This window comes from Haliotis rufescens, unplaced genomic scaffold, assembly GCF_023055435.1.
Source record: "Haliotis rufescens isolate VD_foot unplaced genomic scaffold, xgHalRufe1.0.p SCAF_16, whole genome shotgun sequence".
In the NCBI taxonomy this organism is placed as follows: domain Eukaryota; kingdom Metazoa; phylum Mollusca; class Gastropoda; order Lepetellida; family Haliotidae; genus Haliotis; species Haliotis rufescens.
Window position 1 is genome coordinate 10,114,549 of NW_025963846.1, and position 24,161 is coordinate 10,138,709.

General features: G+C 40.9%; 1 protein-coding gene across 2 annotated transcripts in view; it reads left to right on the forward strand.

The window, feature by feature from the left end:
* Nucleotides 1–24,161, forward strand: part of LOC124134581 (myotubularin-related protein 14-like) — a 38,033-nt gene that overhangs the window by 2,893 nt on the left and 10,979 nt on the right. For both annotated transcript variants that reach the window (XM_046499490.2, XM_046499500.2), the window contains exons 2-16: nt 1,253–1,309; nt 2,753–2,856; nt 3,875–3,983; nt 4,526–4,601; nt 6,396–6,444; nt 10,899–11,015; nt 12,477–12,550; nt 15,976–16,046; nt 16,325–16,402; nt 17,348–17,411; nt 18,645–18,807; nt 19,402–19,438; nt 21,260–21,324; nt 21,690–21,790; nt 23,288–23,414. In XM_046499490.2, the coding sequence (XP_046355446.1) occupies nt 1,253–1,309; nt 2,753–2,856; nt 3,875–3,983; nt 4,526–4,601; nt 6,396–6,444; nt 10,899–11,015; nt 12,477–12,550; nt 15,976–16,046; nt 16,325–16,402; nt 17,348–17,411; nt 18,645–18,807; nt 19,402–19,438; nt 21,260–21,324; nt 21,690–21,790; nt 23,288–23,414 (1,292 nt within the window). The remainder of the gene's footprint in view (nt 1–1,252; nt 1,310–2,752; nt 2,857–3,874; nt 3,984–4,525; nt 4,602–6,395; nt 6,445–10,898; nt 11,016–12,476; nt 12,551–15,975; nt 16,047–16,324; nt 16,403–17,347; nt 17,412–18,644; nt 18,808–19,401; nt 19,439–21,259; nt 21,325–21,689; nt 21,791–23,287; nt 23,415–24,161) is intronic.

Here is a 24,161-nt window from a genome sequence, read left to right on the forward strand (position 1 = left end):
TTGAATGTCGAGACAAGATTTAGTAACACTCCAGGCATAGCCATGATGGCCACATATTCTAATAACAGTTTATGTTTAATAAACAAAAAACAGTTATCTGAAATATCTTTTTTAGTATATTTCTTTCCCCCATCTGTACATGTCATATCATCTGTGTTCCTCATGATTTGACTCCGCACCATTTCCTGCCTTCAGTAGATTGCTATGAAAGTTCTAACGAGCTACATGAGTTAGATCTGCAGAGCTCAAGATAAGCTCCGTATTTGTGTAAAATACTGAAAATATGCCATCATTACCCAATTAACTGCGACTTACTCGGGTACAAATATGTTTGAGTAAAAATATCAATAGTATAACACCAATGTAACCAATTTAACTTGCATATAGATCCCGAGATAGAATAGGTCTTCAGCAACCCATGCTTGCCGTAAAAGGTGACTATGCTTGTCGTAAAAGGCGATTAACGGAATTGGGTGGCCAGGCTTGCTGACTTGGTTGATGCATGTCATTGATCCCAATTGCTTGGATCCCAATTGCGTCGATCGATGTGCATGATATTAATCACTGGATTGTCTGGCCCAGACTCGATTATTTACAGACCGCCGTCATATAGCTGGACTATTGCTGAGTGTGGCGTTAAACAACAAACCAACCAACCAACAGCATACATGTATTTACTGATCTAGAACTCTACTGCAATGAATAATGCATTAAATAAATAGGCTATGTCTTGCTCATTGTTGAATTGTTGATTAGATGTGTATATTGCTCTTGTGAGATTATGTGACATGTTGCACACTGGGTTCAGCACATGAATAGATACAAATTAGAAGTCACCTGAAACAGCATTCAAAGGGAATTATAAAAAAAATCATGTCTACGTTTTGGTGTAAAGAGAACCAGGACCCAGGAAAGTAAAAAATATACCGAATATCCAAGGTAAACTATCACTACCCAATGTGAATAACACCTGTGTAAGTACTCAGGGGCTCAGAAAATCATCTACAGCCCTGTTCTGACATGTCTGTCCATCATGTTCACAGTTCTAACATATATGTTGTGCATTGATTTATAAGATAGCCAGTATCATTAGTATTTTCCTTCCTTAATGCCTCGCATAACAATGGATCTAACAATTGACAAGATTGATGTCCGATATTGATAGTTTGACACATTATCATTCTTGTTGTCAATCAACATGATCAAACTAGTCAGTCATTACTTTTAACCAAATGATTGTGTCTATTTTCAGGGGGACAATGTCAACGAGACGTGCTTGTTGTTATTTGCCAAAGATTATAGGTATTCTGTAAGTATCTAGTTATTCGTCAGTTCTGTTTGATCTCTACAATTCCCTCATTTCTAATTGATATATAATTGCAAAGAAAACATCATAGATTATTACTTTATCAACTATTTAAACAAAATACAAGTTGAGGTGAAATGGGACTAACTTCGCATTCAAAATTATTGCACTTATATAGCGATATGCATGCATGTGGGTTTGCTTGTACTAGTCCAGACTAGTACTGGTGTTACCGTGCTAGCCCACTGAAATACAAGACCGCAGTATAACATGGCTACTCCTACAGTATACTGACTCCATGCCGACCAGTCCTTGTTTAACCGGCTTCATGCCGAGCACCAGGCAGGGTAACAACAAGTACCACCTTTTAATGTTTTTGGTATGACACAGCCATGGAATCAAACCACGCACCTTCCACTCTCCGGGCGAAGCTCTATCCTCTTGACCACGGAGGCGGTCCAAAAGGAAATAGAACACTTGTTCAATGCAATGTTGAGGCAGCTGAAGAATGACATTCATGTGCCACAGTTAACTCTGGATGCAGATGATCAGCAATCTCATTAAAATCAGACCTTAGTTCTCGCTACCGCTAAACAAAGATCTGAAGACATCCCATTAGAGGTCACGTCAGAACGACATTTCATCCGACCAATCAGTCCGTCGCTTAGCAGATTATGAAAGTGACAGTCGGAATGTGATTTCTAATCATGCAATCTCGAAAAGTTTAACATGGGGCATTCCAAACGATAGTTACGGGTTTGACGACTGAATCCTTACATTGGCCATTTCAGAATGTTTTTTTGTACAGGTTTCAAATTTGTTATCGAGAATTTGTCAAAATATGTTTTGAACCGTAGTCGCCAATTTGAAATTTGTGCCGTAAAGCTCGAGAAAGCTGCCTTCTGATTGGTCATTCCATTGGTCGGTCAAAGGTCGGTCTGACGTGACTTGTAATAGGATGTCCTCAGATCTTTGTTTAGCGGTAGCGAGATCTAAGATCTGGTTTTAATGAGATTGAGATGATGAGTTGACTGAATTCTGCCACAATATGACAATAACAGAAAATGAATATCTTCCTTCTCCACTGCTGACAGAATATGAGCATGATATTTACAAAATAGTTTTTCATATGTAATGAACAGAGTGTGGCTTCAAGTTTAAGTTTGTTTGTTGTAAAACGCCACACTCGGCAGTATTCCAGCTATATGATTGCAGTTTGTAGATAATCTAGTCTGGACCAGACAATTCAGTGATTCACATCATGAGCATGGCTCTACACAATTGGGATATAATGCCAAGCATCAACCAAGTCAGCGAGCCTCACCACCCGATTCTTTTAGTCACCTCTTATGACAAGCAAGGTTTGCTGTAGACCAATTCTAACCCGGCTCTTCACGGGACAATCACCTGAAGTGAGGATGATTATTGTGATGCATGGTGTTCCAGATCATCCCTAACTTCAGTGGCGAACTGTGTGCACATTACCCTGGGAAGATCATCTTGACGGAGTATGAGTACCAGAAGGACTGTCCGGCCCCTCATGATGATAGGTAAGCTGCCTCTACCAAAAACTTCGAGTCTACAAGCCTGAACTTAGCTCATTCTTTGGACTATTATTGTTGAGCTTACTAGACCGAACAGGATTTTACTAGACTAGGGTTTTTAACTCGTTTTACTAGATTAGGGTCTTTAACTATTTGCTAAATTTGCAGACTGAGTAAGGCTGGGAATACATCAGATACTATTATTATACAGGTTCCAAAAGTTTATTAGAATTTGAATAAGGGCAATTCTGATGTCAGCAAAGTCAGCAAGCTCAAATGAAGAAAACAATACTTAGCCTAAGTCAGTGATGTTTCACGTTAATGTCAAAATATATTGAAGCTATTTAAAGTTTTATTGTATATATTATTTTGTTTTTTTTATTCTGAAAATTTGAATTTAAATACCGTATTCGACGTAATAAGCGCCCCGCTCTAATAAGCACCCACACGATATTTGCTAATATATTGGCAAGGGAACAATCCCAATGAGCACCCCTTCCGATTGATCAATGTACACAAGACTTATATTTATTCGTGTATAATACGCACTCGTGTGTTATGTGCATCCTTAATTACAGGCAATTTAATTCTGGAAAAATATATTTGTCGTATATAAACATTTCAGGCTGTCATTTAAACCATGACATTAACGATCTTTCAACTCTGTTTTTTTCCACCAAAATAATATTCTAATAAGAGTCCCCTATATCTAATTTTGAGAGCACCCTGAGCGCTTATTATTTGAAATGTTTCACTAGACTAGTCCTATGGCCTTGTTATATGTCAGCTTTGTTTGAGATACAATGTATTTCATTTGACATAAGATGATATAGCAATTTGTGTTCCAGCAGCACCTTTGATTTACATTCTCTCATGCAAAATGTCATGAAACAAAATGTTATGTTGTGAAAGCATTATTGTTATGCTTGTCAGATTTGATAATCAAAGCATGGTTACTATGGTCATGCTTACGATAAATTTTGATACATATTTCTTATTCTAATCAATGATAATTTTTTTCCAGTGTTGAGAGCATCTTTGATCTGTCAAAACTGAAGGATCTGTCAAAACAGGCAAGATTTGCTCGCTGTCGATCCCGCTTTGTGGTACCTGTCATTCTGTTTGAGGGAAAGGTGAGTCTAGTCCTTATCCTGGTGAGTCTAGTCCTTATCCTGGTGAGTCTAGTCCTTATCCTGGTGAGTCAAGTCCTTATCCTGGTGAGTCTAGCCCTTATCCTGGTGAGTCTAGTCCTTATCCTGGTGAGTCTAGTCCTCATCCTGGTGAGTCAAGTCCTTATCCTGGTCACAGTGGTGAGTCTAGTCCTTATCATGGTGAGTCTTGTCCTTATCCTGGTGAGTCTAGTCCTTATCCTGGTGAGTCTAGTCCTTATCCTGGTGAGTCTAGTCCTTATCCTGGTGAGTCTAGTCCTTATCCTGGTGAGTCTAGTCCTTATCCTGGTGAGTCTAGTCGTCCTGGGGACTTTTGTGACAGTCAACTACAATGGGCATCAATGACCACAGTGGGTGCAGGGGGCTTGTTACAATACACTCTGTCGTAACACGATACATATCTCGATAGCAAGGTCACAATATGATCCTGATTGAGCTTTACACACTCATCATTCTTGACTGAAGTGTAGAAGACATTGTGTAATGCATGTTTGTTTATGTCACAGCACATCTGTAGATCAGCTACACTCTCAAGCGGAGCGGAGATGTACGGCAGATCAGGATTTGACTTCTTTTTCTCAGGTTTGTACAAAGGTCACTCAGTTGAAAGTTTGTTTTGAGATCCCTAACACATATCATCGTCATGTCCAGGGCTTGCATTTCGGTAAACCTACACTAACTCCTGGATCTATTCCCGTGGTTCTTGAGATCTCAAACCCACCCTTGATTTTCATTAACATTTTACCGACCAATCAAACGCCGAGTTAAGGAAAAAGGAAATGGGACTTGCCACTGCCAGTTTTATTGGACATGAAACATCCGATCCATCAAAAAAGCCTTACACAATGCATGGCAACCATAGTGTCAATTTAACAAACCATAATGCTGAAATCACACATTGTTCAGCCTTAGAAGTTGTCTTTTCATGATTAGTTCAGAGGACCAGTGTAAATCTTATTTTACGATCGTACCAGTCCTCAGAGTTTGAAGCTCGTCCTGCTTGAATGAGACAAAATTGTTTACCATGTTTACACTTTCTGTCAGTTTTATTCAGTTCCAATTTGTAGCAGAATCGAAAGCATTGAGGACTGGTTCAGAATTACGGCTCTCAAATGCTGCTTAGTCAGTGGGGACTGCTATGATTGGATATTTTCTTGTCCTCAGCACAATTTCGTAGACTTGAACTAGCAGACTTGCATGAAGACAGAAGACTATCACTCTTCCTGTTAAGGAGGACATATGCTCCACGATCTTTTGTCAGTTTCAGTCTGGGTCATTGTCTTGTGGGCGGAACCCGTGAAGATCCGGGTTGCTTGCTTGCTGTAAAAGGCGATTATGCTTGTCATAGAAGGCGACTAACGGGATCAGGTGGTCAGGCTCGCTGACTTGGTTTGATGCATGTCATCGATCCCAATTGCGTTTATGGATGTTCATGCTGTCAATCACTGAATTGTCTGGTCCAGACTCGATTATTTACAGACCGCCGTCATATAGCTGGAATATTGCTGAGTGCGGCGTAAAACAACAAACCAACCAACCAACCATGTGCGGAGCTCATGATAAACTGTGTATACGTGTGTGTATCACAGTGACACTGTTGTTGGTTTATGCAATATGTTTCACACTTGGTGCAGCACACAAACAGCTACAAGTTAGAAGTCACCTGAAACAGCATTTACTGATAGTCAGAAATATTTAAAAATTGTCTCTTCATTTGCGTAAAAATACCAAGTAGACTGGACCCAAGGGAGTAAAAACATATTGAAGGGGTAGACACCATTTATTATATCCATTTAGTCCGCAGCTAAACTTTGAGAGAAAACACCCAATCTGTCTAGATTTTCACAAGTCTTGGACTGGCGGACTAGTGGCTGTGTCTTTATATTTTTGCAGGGGGTGAAAATTCTAGTCCTGGACCAAACTTCAGAAATTTCTGATCCATCAATAAATATATAACCAATGAATGTTTTGTTATTAATTGAATTTAATTTGAATACGATCTGGCCCATTAAAACACTAGGTCCCACGTGTAATGTGTCTATTCTTGGACCATGGGCCTGTGGAATTTTCAGCCTCTGTATTGAATACCAAAAGAAAACTGTGAATACCCAATATAAATGATAACTTATGAGTAAATTCTCCGTGGCACAAAAACCTTGAGCCCTGCCATGTGTGAGATATGAGGCATGGTCTCTGAGTGATGTGAGTTATCAGACAAGAAAAATGGTGCTTGAATGACTTGATTCAAATTTGCTTTGACTGCTAATTTTTCCAACCTTTGTCCCCCTTTAAACATGAATCAAAGAGAATGCTGTTGTTTCCTAAGTGTTTATGATATGACCAGAGCTGTTCTAACGATGTACGTTCCTGTTTCAGGAGGAGAGAGCTTCCCCGGGACCAATGGAGAAGAACCTGATGATCAGGGGTAGGGTTCATATTTTGGACATTTTGCTCAAGCACAAAACAATTTTTCATAGCCAGAACAGGGTTATAAGTGGTCTATGGCACTGGGCCTAGATTTTCGAAACGATCTTAGCTAAGATAAATCTTAACAACTTACGTTCAAAGATAAGATATCTTAAGGTTAAGATGATATATATTTTCGAAACTTTCGTAAACCTGTCGCAGATCGTCCAGAGTTAAGATACCTTTCGTAACTCTGACAGAGAACTCATTTGTGTTAGAGACTGAAAAAGCGGGGTGTTTCCCAATGACGTCACGGGGATTTCCCAGCTGCTGACAATAACAATAACATAGATAAGTGACATGGAATTCATGATCACATTGTCAGGTCACATTATTTAACATGCACATATTTGAGTGAAATTCTGTACAATCCTACATGTAGACGTTTTGTTCTTATGATTAAAGATACCATGACTACCCGAACACAAATAGCATTCGTGTGCCATGCAATAGCATTTTTCAAAACCAATAAATGTTATAATCAATAAGTGTAGTGTTACCACACTTTAACTATTAGAATTGAAATAATATGCCAAAAGATTCTTCATTATTTTCCCTTCAAATGGTCCTCTCGTGAGCGCGCAGAACTGTATGATATAAGCACATCGCGTACAAAGTCAATGACGAAAGTAAGGGACGTTATTCTAAATGACAATGACGAGACCTTTGATCGAACTGCATATGCGTTCAGCATTTAACATGCGTGTTCAAGTCTGATGTTAAGTGATGTATGCTGTATATTTTTGTGTTTATGTCAAAAGTCAAGTTTATTAGTGTAAACACCCAACATTATACGTGGAAACACTTAAAACAAAAATTGTTCAGGACGCAGCGCACCCACAAGCAAGTTTTTATAACAATCTAAGCTTGTTAAGTTTTGTTTTGTTACTTATGTATCCAATATATTTCACGAACTAACCAAGGATTTAAATACATTATCGAGCTATTAGTATTTAGATGATGAAATTATTTTTTTTATCTATCTAGATCCATAATTATTTTCAAAATTTGAAAGTGACACAAATTTTCATTCGCATAGAGAGATAATTTAGGAATTGTCAAGTTATGTTGTCTCATGGAACACGCCACAAGTTAACGTGAACATACATATAATGTAGTCATTTTATATCCTTTTAAATTAAGTAGAGCTAGTAAACTGATTTGTCTGATTTCTTTTAAAAAAATATATAAACTGTGAACTTAAAATTCAATTATTAAAACCGCCCCCCCAACACGATTATATATGTAAAAACTTATGCGAAACCTTTATGGTTTTTTTTACATATGTAGATTGATATAATTTTATAAAATGCCAAAATAAAGACTAAAGCATTGACACAAATGCGATCCAGAAAATATAACAGCGGAACTCTGCGCTTCATGAAAACTGTAACATTGAGCGAGTGTCCCGGGCGAATACAAAGGGAAACAACTCTCAACTAGAGTTTGAACTAAGATTAGCTCCCCCTGAGTTATCAATGATGTCACGGTCATTACTGTAGCCTGCCGACATCTTCCGTTGTTTTCCTTCCCTAATTATCGAAAAGGTATGTTGTTTCACACTTCTTCAGCATGGACTCGGATAGAAATATATTGTAAGCTATCGACTCCACAGTTATGTGGATCGTTGTCGCGATTGAGAACATTTTTGACGCGAAATCCTTGATGCGTTCTTTGTGTTTTCGAAGTGTCAATTTGAATCACTCAGTTTTACCAAATGAAATGTCAATGTTTGAACGTAAAGCAGACTAATTGTTTGGCAAAATATCTATGGAAAAGTATGCCGCCATCTTGGATGAAGATAAAATAAACTTACGACAGGTATGGGGCTATCTTAGATTTACGACAATCTTAAGATATCTTAGGGCTACGATAGTTTCGAAAATATGCTACGATAGCCTACGATTTCCTTATGATAACTTTACGATAATTTAAGGGCTAAGATCGTTTCGAAAATCTAGGCCCTGGAACCTGCGTCTCAAAATTGCTTCCCCTAGCTGTGCCAGGATACACTGCTTGTCGGTTCGAAGCACAGATTTGCCCCAATTATTATCCCTGCTTAGTCAGTACCATACTCATGGTCGACTATGGCACCAAAACGGTAAACATCTACAAATGGTTACTTGCATCACCTTGGGATCACACATTATCCTGACGTGCTGTGATATTCCCTAAATACTGCGACCTGTGAAGCTCAGGGTTAGTAATGATCTTCATCAACCCATGCTTGTCATAAGAGACAACTAACCGGTTTTGGTGGTCAGGCTCGCTGACTTGGTTGATGCATGTCATTGTATCCTGTGGATAGATGCTCATAATGTTAATCACTGTATTGTCTGGTCCAGACTCGATTATTTACAGTCTGCCGTCATTCAGCAGGAATATTGCTGAGTGCACTGTTAAACAAACAAACAAACAAACAAACAAACATACAAACATACAAACCTAAATACTGCACAAGAGGTATTTTATCCATATTAGCTACAATAATTTCACCTTCAACTTCATTCAGTTGAACAGTTTAACACCCAATCATCTGTGTGGGTGACATTTTGTTTCCTCTCAGCATGCTCAGTGAATAACAAAATATTGATCATCCTGAATTTAATGTAAGTAAATCCTGATTAGTCCCCCTTAATAGGCTCCCACTGTTAGATGTGTACTGTGTAAGAGATGGGAAGTTACAGGTGAATAATGGTCACATTTAAGAGGTTAAGAGGCTTGTCCCTCTGACCATGATAGACAACCAGTTGCTGCCACCAGTCACAGCTCCCCTCTCAGCCAGAACCCTGCATGGAGTAAACTCTCAACTGACTGACCGTTATGTTTACCAATAATTGACGACTGTCGTGACGCCAAATCCTCTTCCCTCATCTAAATTTTTTGGTTGTCAGTTTGAAATTATGTAAATAGTGTCGTGAGAATGTAAAGTTTGGTGCTTTTCCTTTTATTCTGCTATCTCAAACCAATCTGATAAACAAACTGTTGCGCAGTGGAATATAAACAATTACCGCATTCGTTGTAATAAGCGCCCAGGGTGCTCTCAAAATTAGAAATAGGGGGCTCTTATTAGAATATTATTTTGGTGGAAAAAACAGAGTTGAAAGATAAATTTCGTGGTTCATGCTGAGAGCCTGAAATGTTTATATACGACATATTTATTTTTCTAGAATTTAATTGCCTATAATTAAGTGTGCATATATCACACGAGTGCGTAATATATGCGAATAAATAAGTCTTGTGTACATTGATCAATCCGAAGGGGTACAAATTGGGATTGTTCACTAGTCAATATATTAGCAAATATCACCGTGGGCGGTTATTAGAGCGGGGCGCTTATTACGACAAATACGGTAACTGAAATGCAAATTTCCCTTACTGTGTTGTATGCAGGGAACGCAGCGTGAATCTCTTGATAAACTGATGAAGTAATTCAGATAATAAATGTAGGGAACTAAACGAATGAATGAGTTCTACCTACGTCTTACCTTGACGAGCTGTAAAACAAATCTTTCTGATGTACATACTATTGTGATGACATATCATGCCAATCTGACCTTAACTCAAGTGAGTCTGATTGGCCTTGTTTTGCATGTGTTTGGACAGCCAAGCCATATCATACTCTTGTGTTCTCCGCATAGCAAGTTGCGTTCCAGCTGTCTGTTCCAGCTATCTGTTCATGCTTAACATGTCTTCACAAACCACAAACTAACATAAATCTTGGAAGTCAGTTGTGTGTGTTTTCCCAATTTAAGATGCATTCCCACAGACATACACAAGACTATACACGTGACTACATCTAGGGTTTGAGAGAACAAAAGTTAAGATTTTCGTAATGTCCGCGTCTACACTGGTGGCAGCGATAAGGCAGGGAGGGTAACGAAGGCATCACTTGCAGGGATGGAGCTTGATGATAGAGGCCTTGATGTTTGAATATATACTACTCAAAAGAAGTTAAGGAACACCCGAACACAGCCTTCCAAATATGGGTGTTCTTCAACTTGTTTTGAGCAGTATGTAATGCACATTTTGGTTTTCCAAGACATGAATATTTATAGTTTGGATTGTTTTTGTTTCAACCATCACATGTTTTTTCTTTTCTCATGTTTTTGTTCAATATAGCAGTCTGCTATTTGCATATGATTTAAATATGTGATGCACATTTTGGTTTTCCAAGACATGAATATTTTTAGTTTGGATTGTTTTTGTTTCAACCGTCACATGTTTTTTCTTTTCTCATGTTTTTGTTCAATATAGCAGTCTGCTATTTGCATATGATTTAAATATGTTTAATTACTAATATGTAAATGAAGGTATTAGTTATTAATGTTTGGTTAGAAGTTCAACATGTATGTTGGCTTTTCAACCTGTGGAGAGGGTCAAACTAATTTGTTGTGTTTACCATGTTTACAGAAGTGGTCAGTTGTTTGACCGGTTCCGTGGTCAGGACAAGAAGTTGTTGAAGTGCCTGGACGTGGGCTACATCTGTGATCTCATGGTGGAGAAGAAGAAAGTGAAGTTTGGCATGAAGTGAGATCATGGTTTTTAATCTTTCTGTAGCAAATAGAAATAACCCATTGGATCCCGAATTGGTAGGGGTGTAGGAGGTGCACTCCCCTTTCTTCAGACACCTTACATGTCAGCCGATATCTGTCCCTCAATGCTTTGTTTGTTTGTTTGGTTTACGCCGCACTCAGCAATATTCCAGCTATATGACGGCGGTCTGTAAATAATCGATTGGACCAGACATCCAGTGATTGACATCATGAGCATCGATCCACGCAATTGGGATATGATGACATGCATCAACCAAGTCAGCGAGCCTGACCACCCGGTCCGTTATTCGCCTCTTACGACAAGCATAGTCGCGTTTTACGGCAAGCATGGGTTGCTGAAGACCTATTCTACCCCGGATCTTCACGGGTCCCCCTCAATGCATTATGGGGAGATGCTTATGAACCTTATGTCCTGCATTATATGCTTCCTCCTGTCTTCAGAATCCTGATGTGAATATAACGTGTATCATTCATTCCTAAGTTAACCAGAGTGGTGGCATAGCCTAGTGGTTAAAACCTTCTCTTGGCATGTCAAAACCCCTAGTTCCATTCCCCACATGGGTACAATGTGTGAAGCCCATTTCTGGTGTCCCCTGCTGTGGTATTGCTGGAGTATTGTTAAAAGAGGCGTCAAACTATACTCACTCCTCAGTGAACCAAGAAGAGATGGTTCAGATGGCTACACTCTAAACTCAAGACGCTTGTGTTTAAACCCATTTAGCCATTGTTAGCCATGTTGTCTGACTTTCAAATACATTTCTTATGTTCCCTTCTCTAACTGTTGGCATCACATTAGCGACCTACCAACCACAATTTTGTGTCTTGAATTAATGGCGCCATGCTTTGGATATTTATGATCTGGGAAGAATAACTCCAAGTACGTTTTCTGTCTTCATCGTCTTTGATGAATGTGAACAGTGAATAAATGCCTAACTGTAGTCTTTACTGATTCTGACCAAAGCATGCATTTGTACGATGTACCTGCAATATAATTAGGTGCGCAGTAAGATAGGTTTGTTGTCCACCGCTATACTTCAGGTGACATTTCTATAAACTAACATGGAGGGTACATCAAACCCTTGTCCCCCTGGAGACTGGTGGACAGCCTATTATGTAATCGCTGAATGCTATGTTAGAAGAAGGCTGCCTTACAGAAATGTCCAATTTTTGACCAAACAATGTTTTTTTTACATAACAAGAGCCGCTGGTTTTGAATCAATGGTGTAAGATCAATGGTTTAAGATCAGTGGCTTAAGATCAATGGTTTAAGATCAATGGTTTAAGATCAATGGTTTCAGATCAATGATTTAAGATCAATGGTTTTAGATCAATGGTTTAAGATCAATGGCAGTATGAATACCTGCAGTATCACAGTATTCTTGCAGTGATGTTTATTGAAGTTTCCTAAATACTCACTCCTCCTGCTGTGTTTCAGCATCACATCATCTGAGAAAGTGGACAAAGAAAACAGATATGCTGACTTCTGTATCCTCTCTGTCCCTTACCCAGGTCAGTGCTGAGACAGTGAGTGAGAGAGTGCTCTGTGTGGTGTGATATGTGTTGTCAATATGGTCTGTATGGTTAGTGTGGTGAATATGGTTTGTATGGTCTGTGTGGTTTGCATGATCTGAGTGGTCTGTGTGGTCGGTATGGTCTGTGTGGTTGGTATGGTCTGTGTGGTCGGATGGTCAGTGTGGTCGGTATGGTCTGTGTGGTTGGTATGGTCTGTGTGGTTGGTATGGTCTGTGTGGTCGGTATGGTCTGTGTGGTTGGTATGGTCTGTGTGGTTGGTATGGTCTGTGTGGTCGGTATGGTCTGTGTGGTTGGTATGGTCTGTGTGGTTGGTATGGTCTGTGTGGTTGGTATGGTCGGTATGGTCTGTGTGGTTTGCATGATCTGAGTGGTCTGTGTGGTCGGTATGGTCTGTGTGGTCGGTATGGTCTGTGTGGTTGGTATGGTCTGTGTGGTTGGTATGGTCTGTATGGTCTGTGTGGTCTGTGGTCTGTGTGGTTGGTATGGTCTGTGTGGTCGGTATGGTCTGTGTGGTCGGTATGGTCTGTGTGGTATGTATGGTCTGTGTGGTTGGTATGGTCTGTGTGGTCTGTGTGGTCGGTATGGCCGGTATGGTCGGTATGGTCTGTGTGGCCTGTTTGGTATGTATGGTCTGTGTGGTCGGTATGGTCTGTGTGGTCGGTATGGTCAGTGTGGTCTGTATGGTCTGTGTGGTCGGTATGGTCTGTGTGGTCTGTATGGTCTGTGTGGTCGGTATGGCCGGTATGGTCGGTATGGTCTGTGTGGCCTGTTTGGTATGTATGGTCTGTGTGGTCGGTATGGTCTGTGTGGTCTGTATAGTCTGTGTGGTCGGATGGTCAGTGTGGTCTGATGGTCTGTGTGGTCGGTATGGTCTGTGTGGTTGGTATGGTCTGTATGGTCTGTGTGGTCTGTGGTCTGTGTGGTTGGTATGGTCTGTGTGGTCGGTATGGTCTGTGTGGTCTGTATGGTCTGTGTGGTCGGTATGGCCGGTATGGTCGGTATGGTCTGTGTGGTCTGTGTGGTCTGTATGGTCTGTGTGGTCGGTATGGTCTGTGTGGTCGGTATGGTCTGTGTGGTCTGTATGGTCTGTGTGGTCGGTATGGCCGGTATGGTCGGTATGGTCTGTGTGGCCTGTTTGGTATGTATGGTCTGTGTGGTCGGTATGGTCTGTGTGGTCTGTATAGTCTGTGTGGTCGGATGGTCAGTGTGGTCTGATGGTCTGTGTGGTCGGTATGGTCTGTGTGGTCGGTATGGCCTGTGTGGTCTGTGTGGTCTGTGTGGTTGGTATGGTCTGTGTGGTCGGTATGGTCTGTGTGGTTGGTATGGTCAGTGTGGTCGGTATGGTCTGTGTGGTCGGTATGGTCTGTGTGGTTGGTATGGTCAGTGTGGTCTGTATGGTCTGTTTGGTTGGTATGGTCTGTGTGGTTGGTATGATCTGTGTGGTCGGTATGGTCTGTATGGTCTGTATGGTCTGTGTGGTTGGTATGGTCAGTGTGGTCTGTATGGTCTGTTTGGTTGGTATGGTCTGTGTGGTTGGTATGATCTGTGTGGTCGGTATGGTCTGTATGGTCTGTATGGTCTGTGTGGTCTGTATGGTCAGTGTGGTCGGTATGGTCTGTGTAGTTGGTATGGTCTGTGTGGTCGGTATGGTCTGTGTGGTCTGTGTGGTCGGTATGGTCTGTGTGGTTGGTATGGTCTGTGTGGTCGGTTGGTCTGTGTGGTCTGTGTGGTCTGTATGGTCTGTATGATCTGTGTGGTCGGTATGGTCTGTGTGGTTGGTATGGTCTATGTGGTCTGTGTGGTATGTATGATCTGTGTGGTCTGTATGGTCTGTGTGGTCTATGATCTGTGTGGCCTATGATCTCTGTGGTCTGTATGGTCTCTGTGGTCGGTATCGTCTGTGTGGTCGGTATCGTCTGTGTGGTCGTTATGGTCTGTGTGGTCTGTGTGGTCGGTATGGTCTGTGTGGTCTGTATGGTCTGTGTGGTCTGTATGGTCTGTGTGGTCTGTATGGTCTGTGTGGTCAGTATGGTCTGTATGGTCGGTATGGTCTGTGTGGTCTGTATGGTCTGTGTGGTCTGTATGGTCTGTGTGGTCAGTGTGGTCTATGATCTGTGTGGCCTATGATCTGTGTGGTCTGTGTGGTCGGTATGGTCTGTGTGGTCGGTATGGTCTGTGTGGTCGGTATGGTCTGTGTGGTCTGTATGGTCTGTATGGTCCGTATGGTCAGTGTGGTCTGTATGGTCTGTGTGGTCGGTATGGTCTGTGTGGTCGGTATGGTCTGTGTGGTCGGTATGGTCTGTGTGGTCGGTATGGTCAGTGTGGTCAATATGGTCTGTGTGGTCGGTATGGTCAGTGTGGTCTGTATGGTCTGTGTGGTCGGTATGGTCTGTGTAGTCAATATGGTCTGTGTGGTCTGTATGGTCTGTGTGGTCGGTATGGTCTGTGTGGTCAGTATGGTCTGTGTGGTCGATATGGTCTGTGTGGTCTGTGTGGTCTGTATGGTCTGTGGTCTGTGTGGTCGGTATGGTCTGTGTGGTCGGTATGGTCTGTGTTGTCGGTATGGTCTGTGTGGTCGGTATGGTCTGTGTGGTCTGTATGGTCTGTGTGGTCTGTGGTCGGTATGGTCTGTGTGGTTGGTATGGTCAGTGTGGTCTGTATGGTCTGTGTGGTCGGTATGGTCTGTGTAGTCAATATGGTCTGTGTGGTCTGTATGGTCTGTGTGGTCGGTATGGTCTGTGTGGTCAGTATGGTCTGTGTGGTCGATATGGTCTGTGTGGTCTGTATGGTCTGTGGTCTGTGTGGTCGGTATGGTCTGTGTGGTCGGTATGGTCTGTGTTGTCGGTATGGTCTGTGTGGTCGGTATGGTCTGTGTGGTCTGTATGGTCTGTGTGTTCTGTGGTCGGTATGGTCTGTGTGGTTGGTATGGTCAGTGTGGTCGGTATGGTCTGTGTGGTCGGTATGGTCAGTGTGGTCTGTGTGGTCTGTGTGGTCGATATGGTCTGTGTGGTCGGTATGGTCTGTGTGGTCTGTATGGTCTGTGTGGTCAGTGTGGTCTATGATCTGTGTGGCCTATGATCTCTGTGGTCTGTATGGTCTGTGTGGTATGTGTGATCTGTAGGGTCGGTTTGATCTGTAGGGTCTGTAACTGAATTGATGAGTAGCATTGAACTACAAATGTGTGGACTTGAATTCTTAACAGTGTTTTTAGTACACCAGTTGAGCAGTGAAATCTGACAGTGAAATAGTAGGAATGTCCCAATAAATATGTTTGAAATCTGAGTATTGCAATAGCATTGTGATAGTTGCCTAAAAGGCCCTCCCTTCCCTGGGGAGACTCGAGTTCTGTGTGGGTCTCGCCGCGTGACTAGACATGATGGATAGTGTGTTTCTTCCCACAGGCTGTGAGTTTTTCAAAGAGTGGAAGGAGAAGTCGAGTGCCGGCCAGACTATTTGGTATGACTGGAGTCAGGTAAACAGTTGCCTTATATTGTAGAGAACCTTCAACATTCACTCTAGTCTGCTAGCCTCGTATTACTGAATTATGCTGAGGACAAATACAAATCCAGTGATGCTAGTCCTAATGGATTTGAGGGCTGTAATTCTGAACCTGTTCTCAATGCTTCAGTTTTGCTTCAAATTGATCCTGAATGCAACTTAAAAATTGCAGACTTGCAATAACAACAGACAAACCCAACAAAACAAAGTCAGAATATCCATTTAGGACAATTGATAACTTTTGATTTTCAGGGTTTCAATGATGCTGCTCTTGACATCCCGTCTACGCCATTACTGTCTCAGCTACCATTTGACTGGTCCAAGTACAGGGTGAGTAGTGCTTCAAGTCAAGGGAGGTCAAACAAATGTAGATACAATGTCTCCTGCTCTGTTCATTTTGAGATTTTTTGGGAACAGTGGGTTAATTACTTGTACAGTTGTTTAGTTACTTCGAAGTTTAGAATTAGTATCCTTCCTCGTAGCATATCGACCATTCCATTGTTTACATTGTATTCCCATCTACATCTCACTGTCAATATGAAACCGTATGGTGTTTATATGGATGGCATTGTCTAGAAGTCTATATTCTTACAAGGAACATGTCTAAAGCAATAATGATATTCTTTGGGCTGGTGAAAATTCATTATTTAAGATGATTTTGCTGATCACCATTTCGTACGTTCTAGACTGTTTGTTGTTTTACACCGCAGTGAGCAAAATTTCAGCAATATGACGGTGGTCTGTAACTAATCGAGTCTGGACCAGACAATCCAGTGATTGACATCATGATCATTGATTCAAGCAAATGGGATATGATGACATGCATCAATCAAGTCAGCAAGCCTGACCACTCGATCCTCGTTAGTCGCCTCTTACGACAAGCATAGTCGCTTTTTACGTCAAACATGACGTTCTGTTCTGGACTGAGAGAATTTAATTAGGCTCAGACCAATGACTGGCATATTAAATCTAGCAGCTAAGAGGATTTTTTGTGCAGTAGCCAGTTTTTTTAATGATATCATGAATGTAAAATAGAGTACGTTAGTATATTACCAATGCTAATGACAAACTTGTTTTCAGAATAATTTTCTGACAAATGGTGATATTATTAGCTAACCTTGCTTTACTGTGAGTGAATGGTATGTTTCAGTTCCAGTTGTGAAATACGAAATGTTCACTTTTTCTTGGTTCTCACAGTGATACACCAAGTGTATAAATGTGTTATGAGACGAAGTGTTCCTTATATGGTGAAACATGTGTAATTCTCTTCTACAGCATTGGGATTTGGTCCAGTTGACCCAGAACTACCTGAAATTACTGCTTCATATAATAAGAGAGGGTATGTATGTCACACTTAACATGCATCGTATTCATATTCTCTGTATGTATCCTGGAGCATCCTCATTCTGTCACTCACTCTATGTAGTCTGAATTGCAGTGTGGAATATACATACTATACCAAATAATAAGAATTATAAACATACACTCACTTTTTGTCAGTTGGGCATTTTCCTCTGTAGACGGCATCCGTGGCGTAGTTGGCAGAGTTTGCCCGGAGAGCGATTTTTGTGGTTTGATCCTCTGGCCGTGTCATGTCAAAAGACATTAAAATATGATTCTTGTTGTTACCCTGCCTGGTGCTTGGCATTAGGGGGATAAAATAAGGACTGGTCAGCTTGGACTTACATCCCTATTTTCGTGGGTTCAAATCCAGATTTGCTCTGGTAGTATTTGTCTAGGTTGTCAGAACTATACACCTGCTCGTGGGTTTCAACAATGTGGCAAATGTCGAAGACCTGCCTCATTTCAAACTTTACTCCTACATCAAGCTTACACACAGTCATATAACTGAAATACTTTTGCGAGCGCCGTAAAACCCAACTCATTCACTCTCTCATAAAATTTGAACAAGCTGAAACAAGCGGTTTATCATGACTTGTGTCAAACTATTCCTTGTGCATCTTCCCGAGGCAAGAGAGTGAACTGACTTTTAAAGTCCAGTTTCCACCCTTGCCGAACTAGGCTGGAATTCCTGGGCTCAATCGTAGCGCCACCAGTGGCTATTACGAGTTATGTCCTTTCTATGCCTCTCCTATTGACCAATCAGATTCCACCCCTCGTATCACTTGCATTTGCTTCGAACAAAATGGTGGCGCCCAGTCAAGACGATCTGATCAATAATCATGATCTGTATTGTGATAAAACGAGTCTTACATCGCGAAGTGCATCAAATCACGTTAGCACCTTGATGAAAAACATGAAAAGATTTAGAAAATATCTGTTGACAACGAGTTAGCGGTGCACATGCTTTTCAAATCCTGCAGTCGACCGAAATCTGCATGACACTTTACGAACCGGATTTCGATTTTGGTGCGCGATTTTGATTGGACTATGTATAGACTCGTTAGTCCAGCCAAAATGTAACTCTATAATACCAGCCTAGTTCGGCAAGGGTGGAAACTGGACTTTAATAACAGTCAGTTAACTCTCTTGACTTGGGAAGATGTTCCTCGTGTGGCTGTGATATGACCGTGGTATGACCCTATTCACACCCTCTGACTGTGTTCTTCAGGAGATTCTGGCCTGCTAGTCCACTGTATCTCCGGGTGGGACAGAACACCTCTCTTTGTCTCGCTGCTCCGTCTTTCACTGTGGGCTGATGGCTCCATCCACAAGTCCCTCAGTCCTGTGGAGATACTCTATCTCACTCTAGGCTACGACTGGTATCTGTTTGGGTGAGTACCTTTGCAAATTATTTTGACCGTGCACTGAGCATGTTGATTTTCAGGTGAAACATGTGATTTCTGTAAAACAGATGTAAAAGTTTTATTTGTAGCTGATGTAGAAATGGTAGAATTCATACCTTGATAAAAAAACAAAACAACCAACACATGAACATGTTAGTTTCAGTGAAATATTTCCTGCAGGTGCTTTTGTATTTGGTATGTTCCACAAAGATTTTACGTGGTCCTGTGCATAGTGTTCAGGTCACAAGATAAGATGGTGGAGAGAAGGTGGCTGACTCTGTATTGGCAATGAATGGGTAGCTGGTGAGGTGAATTAGTAAAGTAAAAGCAAAACCTTCTCGTGCTTAACAAGCACTTGGGTTGTATACTCCCCATGGAGCTGAGAATGTAGCTACAATGCACACTGAGCCATTGACTTGTAATAATTGTCTAGTGCAGTAAGCCTGCTTTAGGTCATGGATATGGCACTACATATATATGCATTTGTTATTATTATTGTTATATCATCATCATCATCATCATCATCATCATCATCATCATCATCATCATTGTTATTGTTATATTAAACTTTTTTTGTTTCAGTCACAATTTAAGTGATAGGCTTAGCAAAGGAGAAGAGGTGAGTGGTTGCACAGCATCCCATTGATGTGAATACATGTACTTGACTCAAGTGGGCACATGATGGTATCAGAACCATACAACCAGGGTCCATATACTAGGGCTGGGACGAGTCCAGATTTACTACCTTGGTACCCAACACCCTGTTACCCGACCCTACCCATTATAGGTCTCAAGAGTTGGGTACAAAATGTCCGAATGGGAATTGTTTCACTCGAGCCCTGGCAAAAACTATTTAGATACATGTTTAAAACGACCTGATCATGCATACATATCCTTACTTGGACATATAAAAGTCAGAACAAATGTTTGCATAGAAAGAAATGTGAACATTAGCTATACTTATAGAGTTACCATAGAGTTTTATTGTTAATGTCATTAAACAGTATATCACATGACTAAACTCGGGTCCAGGTAGTCGTGTGGGTACCCGGGTCCTACTCAAGACCCACCCGACCCGAGTACCCGAGTTACCTGTCCAAGCCCTACCAGATACTGCTTACAAATGATGGTCAGTGACCCTGGAAGCCTATGACACTGGAGACTGTTACAACCTTCAGAAGCTTTAGTCACTGCAACATCATCATAAATAGTCCTGATGTGCTACACTCCTTTTATGTCTACTGAGTTTGTTTGTACAAATATTAGATGGTAAGTTGGGGATTTATATACATATTTGGCCCCAAGTCTGAAGCAAATGTAGTTCTCAAATCAGAATGAATCCCAATTAATTAAACGGAATGTCCCAATTCACTTTGATATATAATTTGTATTTCTCTGATAACAGGACCAATAAAGAGGGAGAGGTTTTAATGATTAGGTTTATAATACCCAAATGTTAAACCAAATAATATTTCCCCACCAATTTTCATGCCATGGACTCCTAGTTTAGAATCCTTGATAAATCCTGGTATGTGCTATTTCAACTTTTATACTTGTCAGTGAAATGTGAAATATTTCATACATAGTCATTAGAAATAGTTTTATGTCAGAGTTATCAGTATGACCTATCTGAGCTGGAGTTGCTTCCTTCTACGAGTACAGAAACATAAATACTTTCCAAACAATGTCAAATGTCCCTTGAGTGTATATCTGAATAAGGGGAGACAACTGTGCCCTTCTTAAGAAATATTTTGATTATCTGTTACTAAAAATAGATTATTGCGTTATTGACAGCTATGTATAACTACTGTGACACACACATGTGTGCCATGCAGATTGACACTGTGTTCACCGAGGTTTTTACCTTTTATACATCCATAAATGCAAAAAGATATTGAAGGCATATCTTAAATAGTCCAAACTTCTAGCGTTCTTGAGTTGACATACTGAAGATTGTCCAGTGATCGTTATTTAGACTAGGTCTATTTTCCCAACACGAGAAGCTATGACTGGCATGATATAAGGTTAAAATTGTAATAGTCTTGGTTCTGAGGCACCGCCTGCATCATCATAAAAACTGCTGCACTTTTCGTTTTTATTTCCATTTCCCCCCAAAATAAAAAAATCCTAATATTGAAAAACAATGTGGTCCACTATAGCATGCAGTTAATTCCCTTTACATGCCCACCGTTTTACTGCGCATCTTGTGTTATGGTCATGGTGGCAATAGGAGTTTGTATGTTTCTTTTTGTAGGGAGGCCCTTTCCTAGGTAGATGGTACACAACTGTTTATTTGGTTACATACCAGTATGAACAAGCAAAAAAGCAAAAAAAACCACCACCTGCCTGCACTATATTTTCAAAAGTCATTGCCTGAGAACCAATTCTCTATTTTTTTAAGCCTAACATGCCGACAGTGATATTTTGTTTTACATTTCAGATTTTATTTTTCTGCTTTAACTTCCTTCATTATATAACCTCAGAAGAGTTCTCAGTAAAAACAAAGTGAGTACTATTTCATTCTAACATCGATTAAAAATTCTGAAATCGATATTTGTGAATGTAAATTATTATTTTGTAAAATACAGGAGTTTTCTCTTGACGCAGTCCAAGTGCCAGTAACTCGGGATGAGGATGGTTCATATGGTCTGCTACAACATTCAACAATATATTCTAAATAGATTCACGTTAAGCTTTGGCAGAAACTTCACATATCATCTCCACACACATAATTATGATGGATATCAAGACAGGTCAATCTAGTTTGTGTTTTACAAATTTATTTGGTCGATATGTCAAGATTAAGTGAATAGTTTAATCTAATCTGAAGACATTATCATGTTTAACCTGTTCTCTGTGTTCTTCTTCAGACGTGGAAGCCAGCGGCGCCACTCGGGGTATGCGGGAGAAGGAAGACGAGCATGTCGTGTGGACTCAGAGTCCATCATTCCCCCTGGTGGGGTGCTGCTAGGTACACACTGTCATTCCTCTATCTCCCAGACACAGCAATCTCCGTGTTGATGCCATGTTAGATTTGGTCTCCAGCATCCTATATTGGTTGTTAGAGGCCACATAATGGATCTGGTGGTCAGGTTGATTGGTTGGTTGGTTGGTTTGTTGTTTAACGCCGCACTCAGCAATATTCCAGCTAAATGACGGCGGTCTGTAAATAACCAAGTCTGGACCAGACAATCCAGTGATTAATATCATGAGCATTGATCCATGCAATTGGGATCGATGACATGAATCAACCAAGTCAGCGAGCCTGACCATCGATCCTGTTAGTCGCCTTTTACGACAAGCATAGTCACCTTTTACGGCAAGCATGGGTTGCTGAAGACCTATTCTACCCCGGAATCTTCACGGGTCTCTGGTGGTCAGATAGACTTGATAGATACTATGTCATCGTGACCCAACAGTAGTGGTGGGATGGTACACCGATGCATCGGTGGATTGCGATTTTTTATTTTATCAATACATCGATCACAGTCGCACACTAAGTAAAAAGAATTGATTCTTACCTTAAATGTTTTCTTGAATAAGTGTTACACCAAACACTAATTACTAGTGAAAATGAGCAGTTAAAACATAAATATTTTCATCTATTGCACCATACCTGACACTGCCAACTGTAAATCATTAGTGTGCCAGTAACTTGGCAATCCCGTCTATGAAAAAGATAGCTTAAGCACCACAGATAAGTGCACATGCAAGTATCACGATACGTATCGGATCGCACAGTTGGTGTATCGTCCCAGCCCTACCCAACGGTGATTATCATTGCTTAAAATATCATCATTGGATTGTCTGGTCCAGACTTGATTATTAACAGGCCTCCATCATATAGTTGGAATATTGTTGTTTGTGGAATGTTGTAATTAGCAAATATTTTCTATGCAAAACAATGGATAACTTGCTTTTTGATTTTGATTTCTTCATTCAAGTTCGATTCTGGAACAAAATTATCAAGAAAAAATCAAAAATTCACTGTTATCCTTCCACATCACCATACTCACTCACTCACTCACTCACTCACTCACTCACTCACTCACTCACTCACTCACTCACTCACTCACTCACTCACTCACTCACTCACTCACTCACACGTCTTTGACCTCATCAATGCAGAGTCTAATTTTCATCCCCAAGTCTGCAGTAAATGTCAGTAAAAAGTCCTTAATGTGTTAAAGTTATTATAACTAATATTACAGCTTTGTACGTGTGACTTGAAATTTGCTGATGACAGTAGCTTTAATGCTTAAGTTTAGATTATTTTAAATGTTAAAACTACATCGTCAAATACGATTGAAGTTAAGAATATAAGAACTTAAAAATATCACCAAAAAATCCCAGTATTGAACAAAGTAATGATTTGTTCCCACTTTGCCTGCAAGGGCACTTAGCTTGGAATCCCAGATAAATCCCTGCTGTGATAATCTAGAACCCCAATGTCTGTCCCCTCACGCAGGTCCAGAGCCGTCCCGCCCCAGTCCCCGGGGTAGCAACACCAGCATGAGCAGCGTGGGGAGCTCGGAGACAGGGCCGGTCTTCTTCACTGTTGGGAGCCAGGATGATGAGGCTGTGGTTTTGCATGAGTAAGTATAAATTTGGCTTTACATGGACAACTAATGTTTGCAAACATGCCTTTACAAAAGTTTTGAAAGTTTCGAATGTGTGTTTTCACATGATTAATGAATGTTGTATTACCGAGAGCAAACTCATTTTCACCAGGTAAGTTGGGTTGAGGGATAGACTGGATAATACATTTGCTCGTCACGGCGAAGACCCAGGAATGTTCCCAATCTGTGATATTGCTTGAATACTGCCAAAAGTGTTAAACTCACTCACTCACTCACTCTCTCTCTCTCACTCACTCACTCACTCACTCACTCACTCACTCACTCACTCACTCACTCACTCTGGAGTATAACAGTGTAACACATGCTCACTCACACACCCATAATATTTCATTTAAAAGGACCGCCTCCGTGGTCTAGTGGTAGAGCGTCTGCCCGGAGAGCGGAAGGTCCGGGTTTCGATCCCTGACAGCGTCATACCAAAAGACGTTAAAAGATGGTACTTGTTGTTACCCTGTCTGGCGCTCGGCATTAAGGGGCTAAAACAAGGACTGGTCGGCTCGGAGTATACTGTGTCTGAGTGGGGTATTCATATTAAACTGCGGCATGGTATCTCAGTGAGTTAGCACTATAAATCGGCATCAGTCTTGACTAGTACAAGCAGCCACACAAACACACACACGTACATGCACGTCGCTATATAAGTGCAATAATCTTGGACGCGACGTTAAACCCCATTTCACCTCACCTCACCTCATTTAAAAG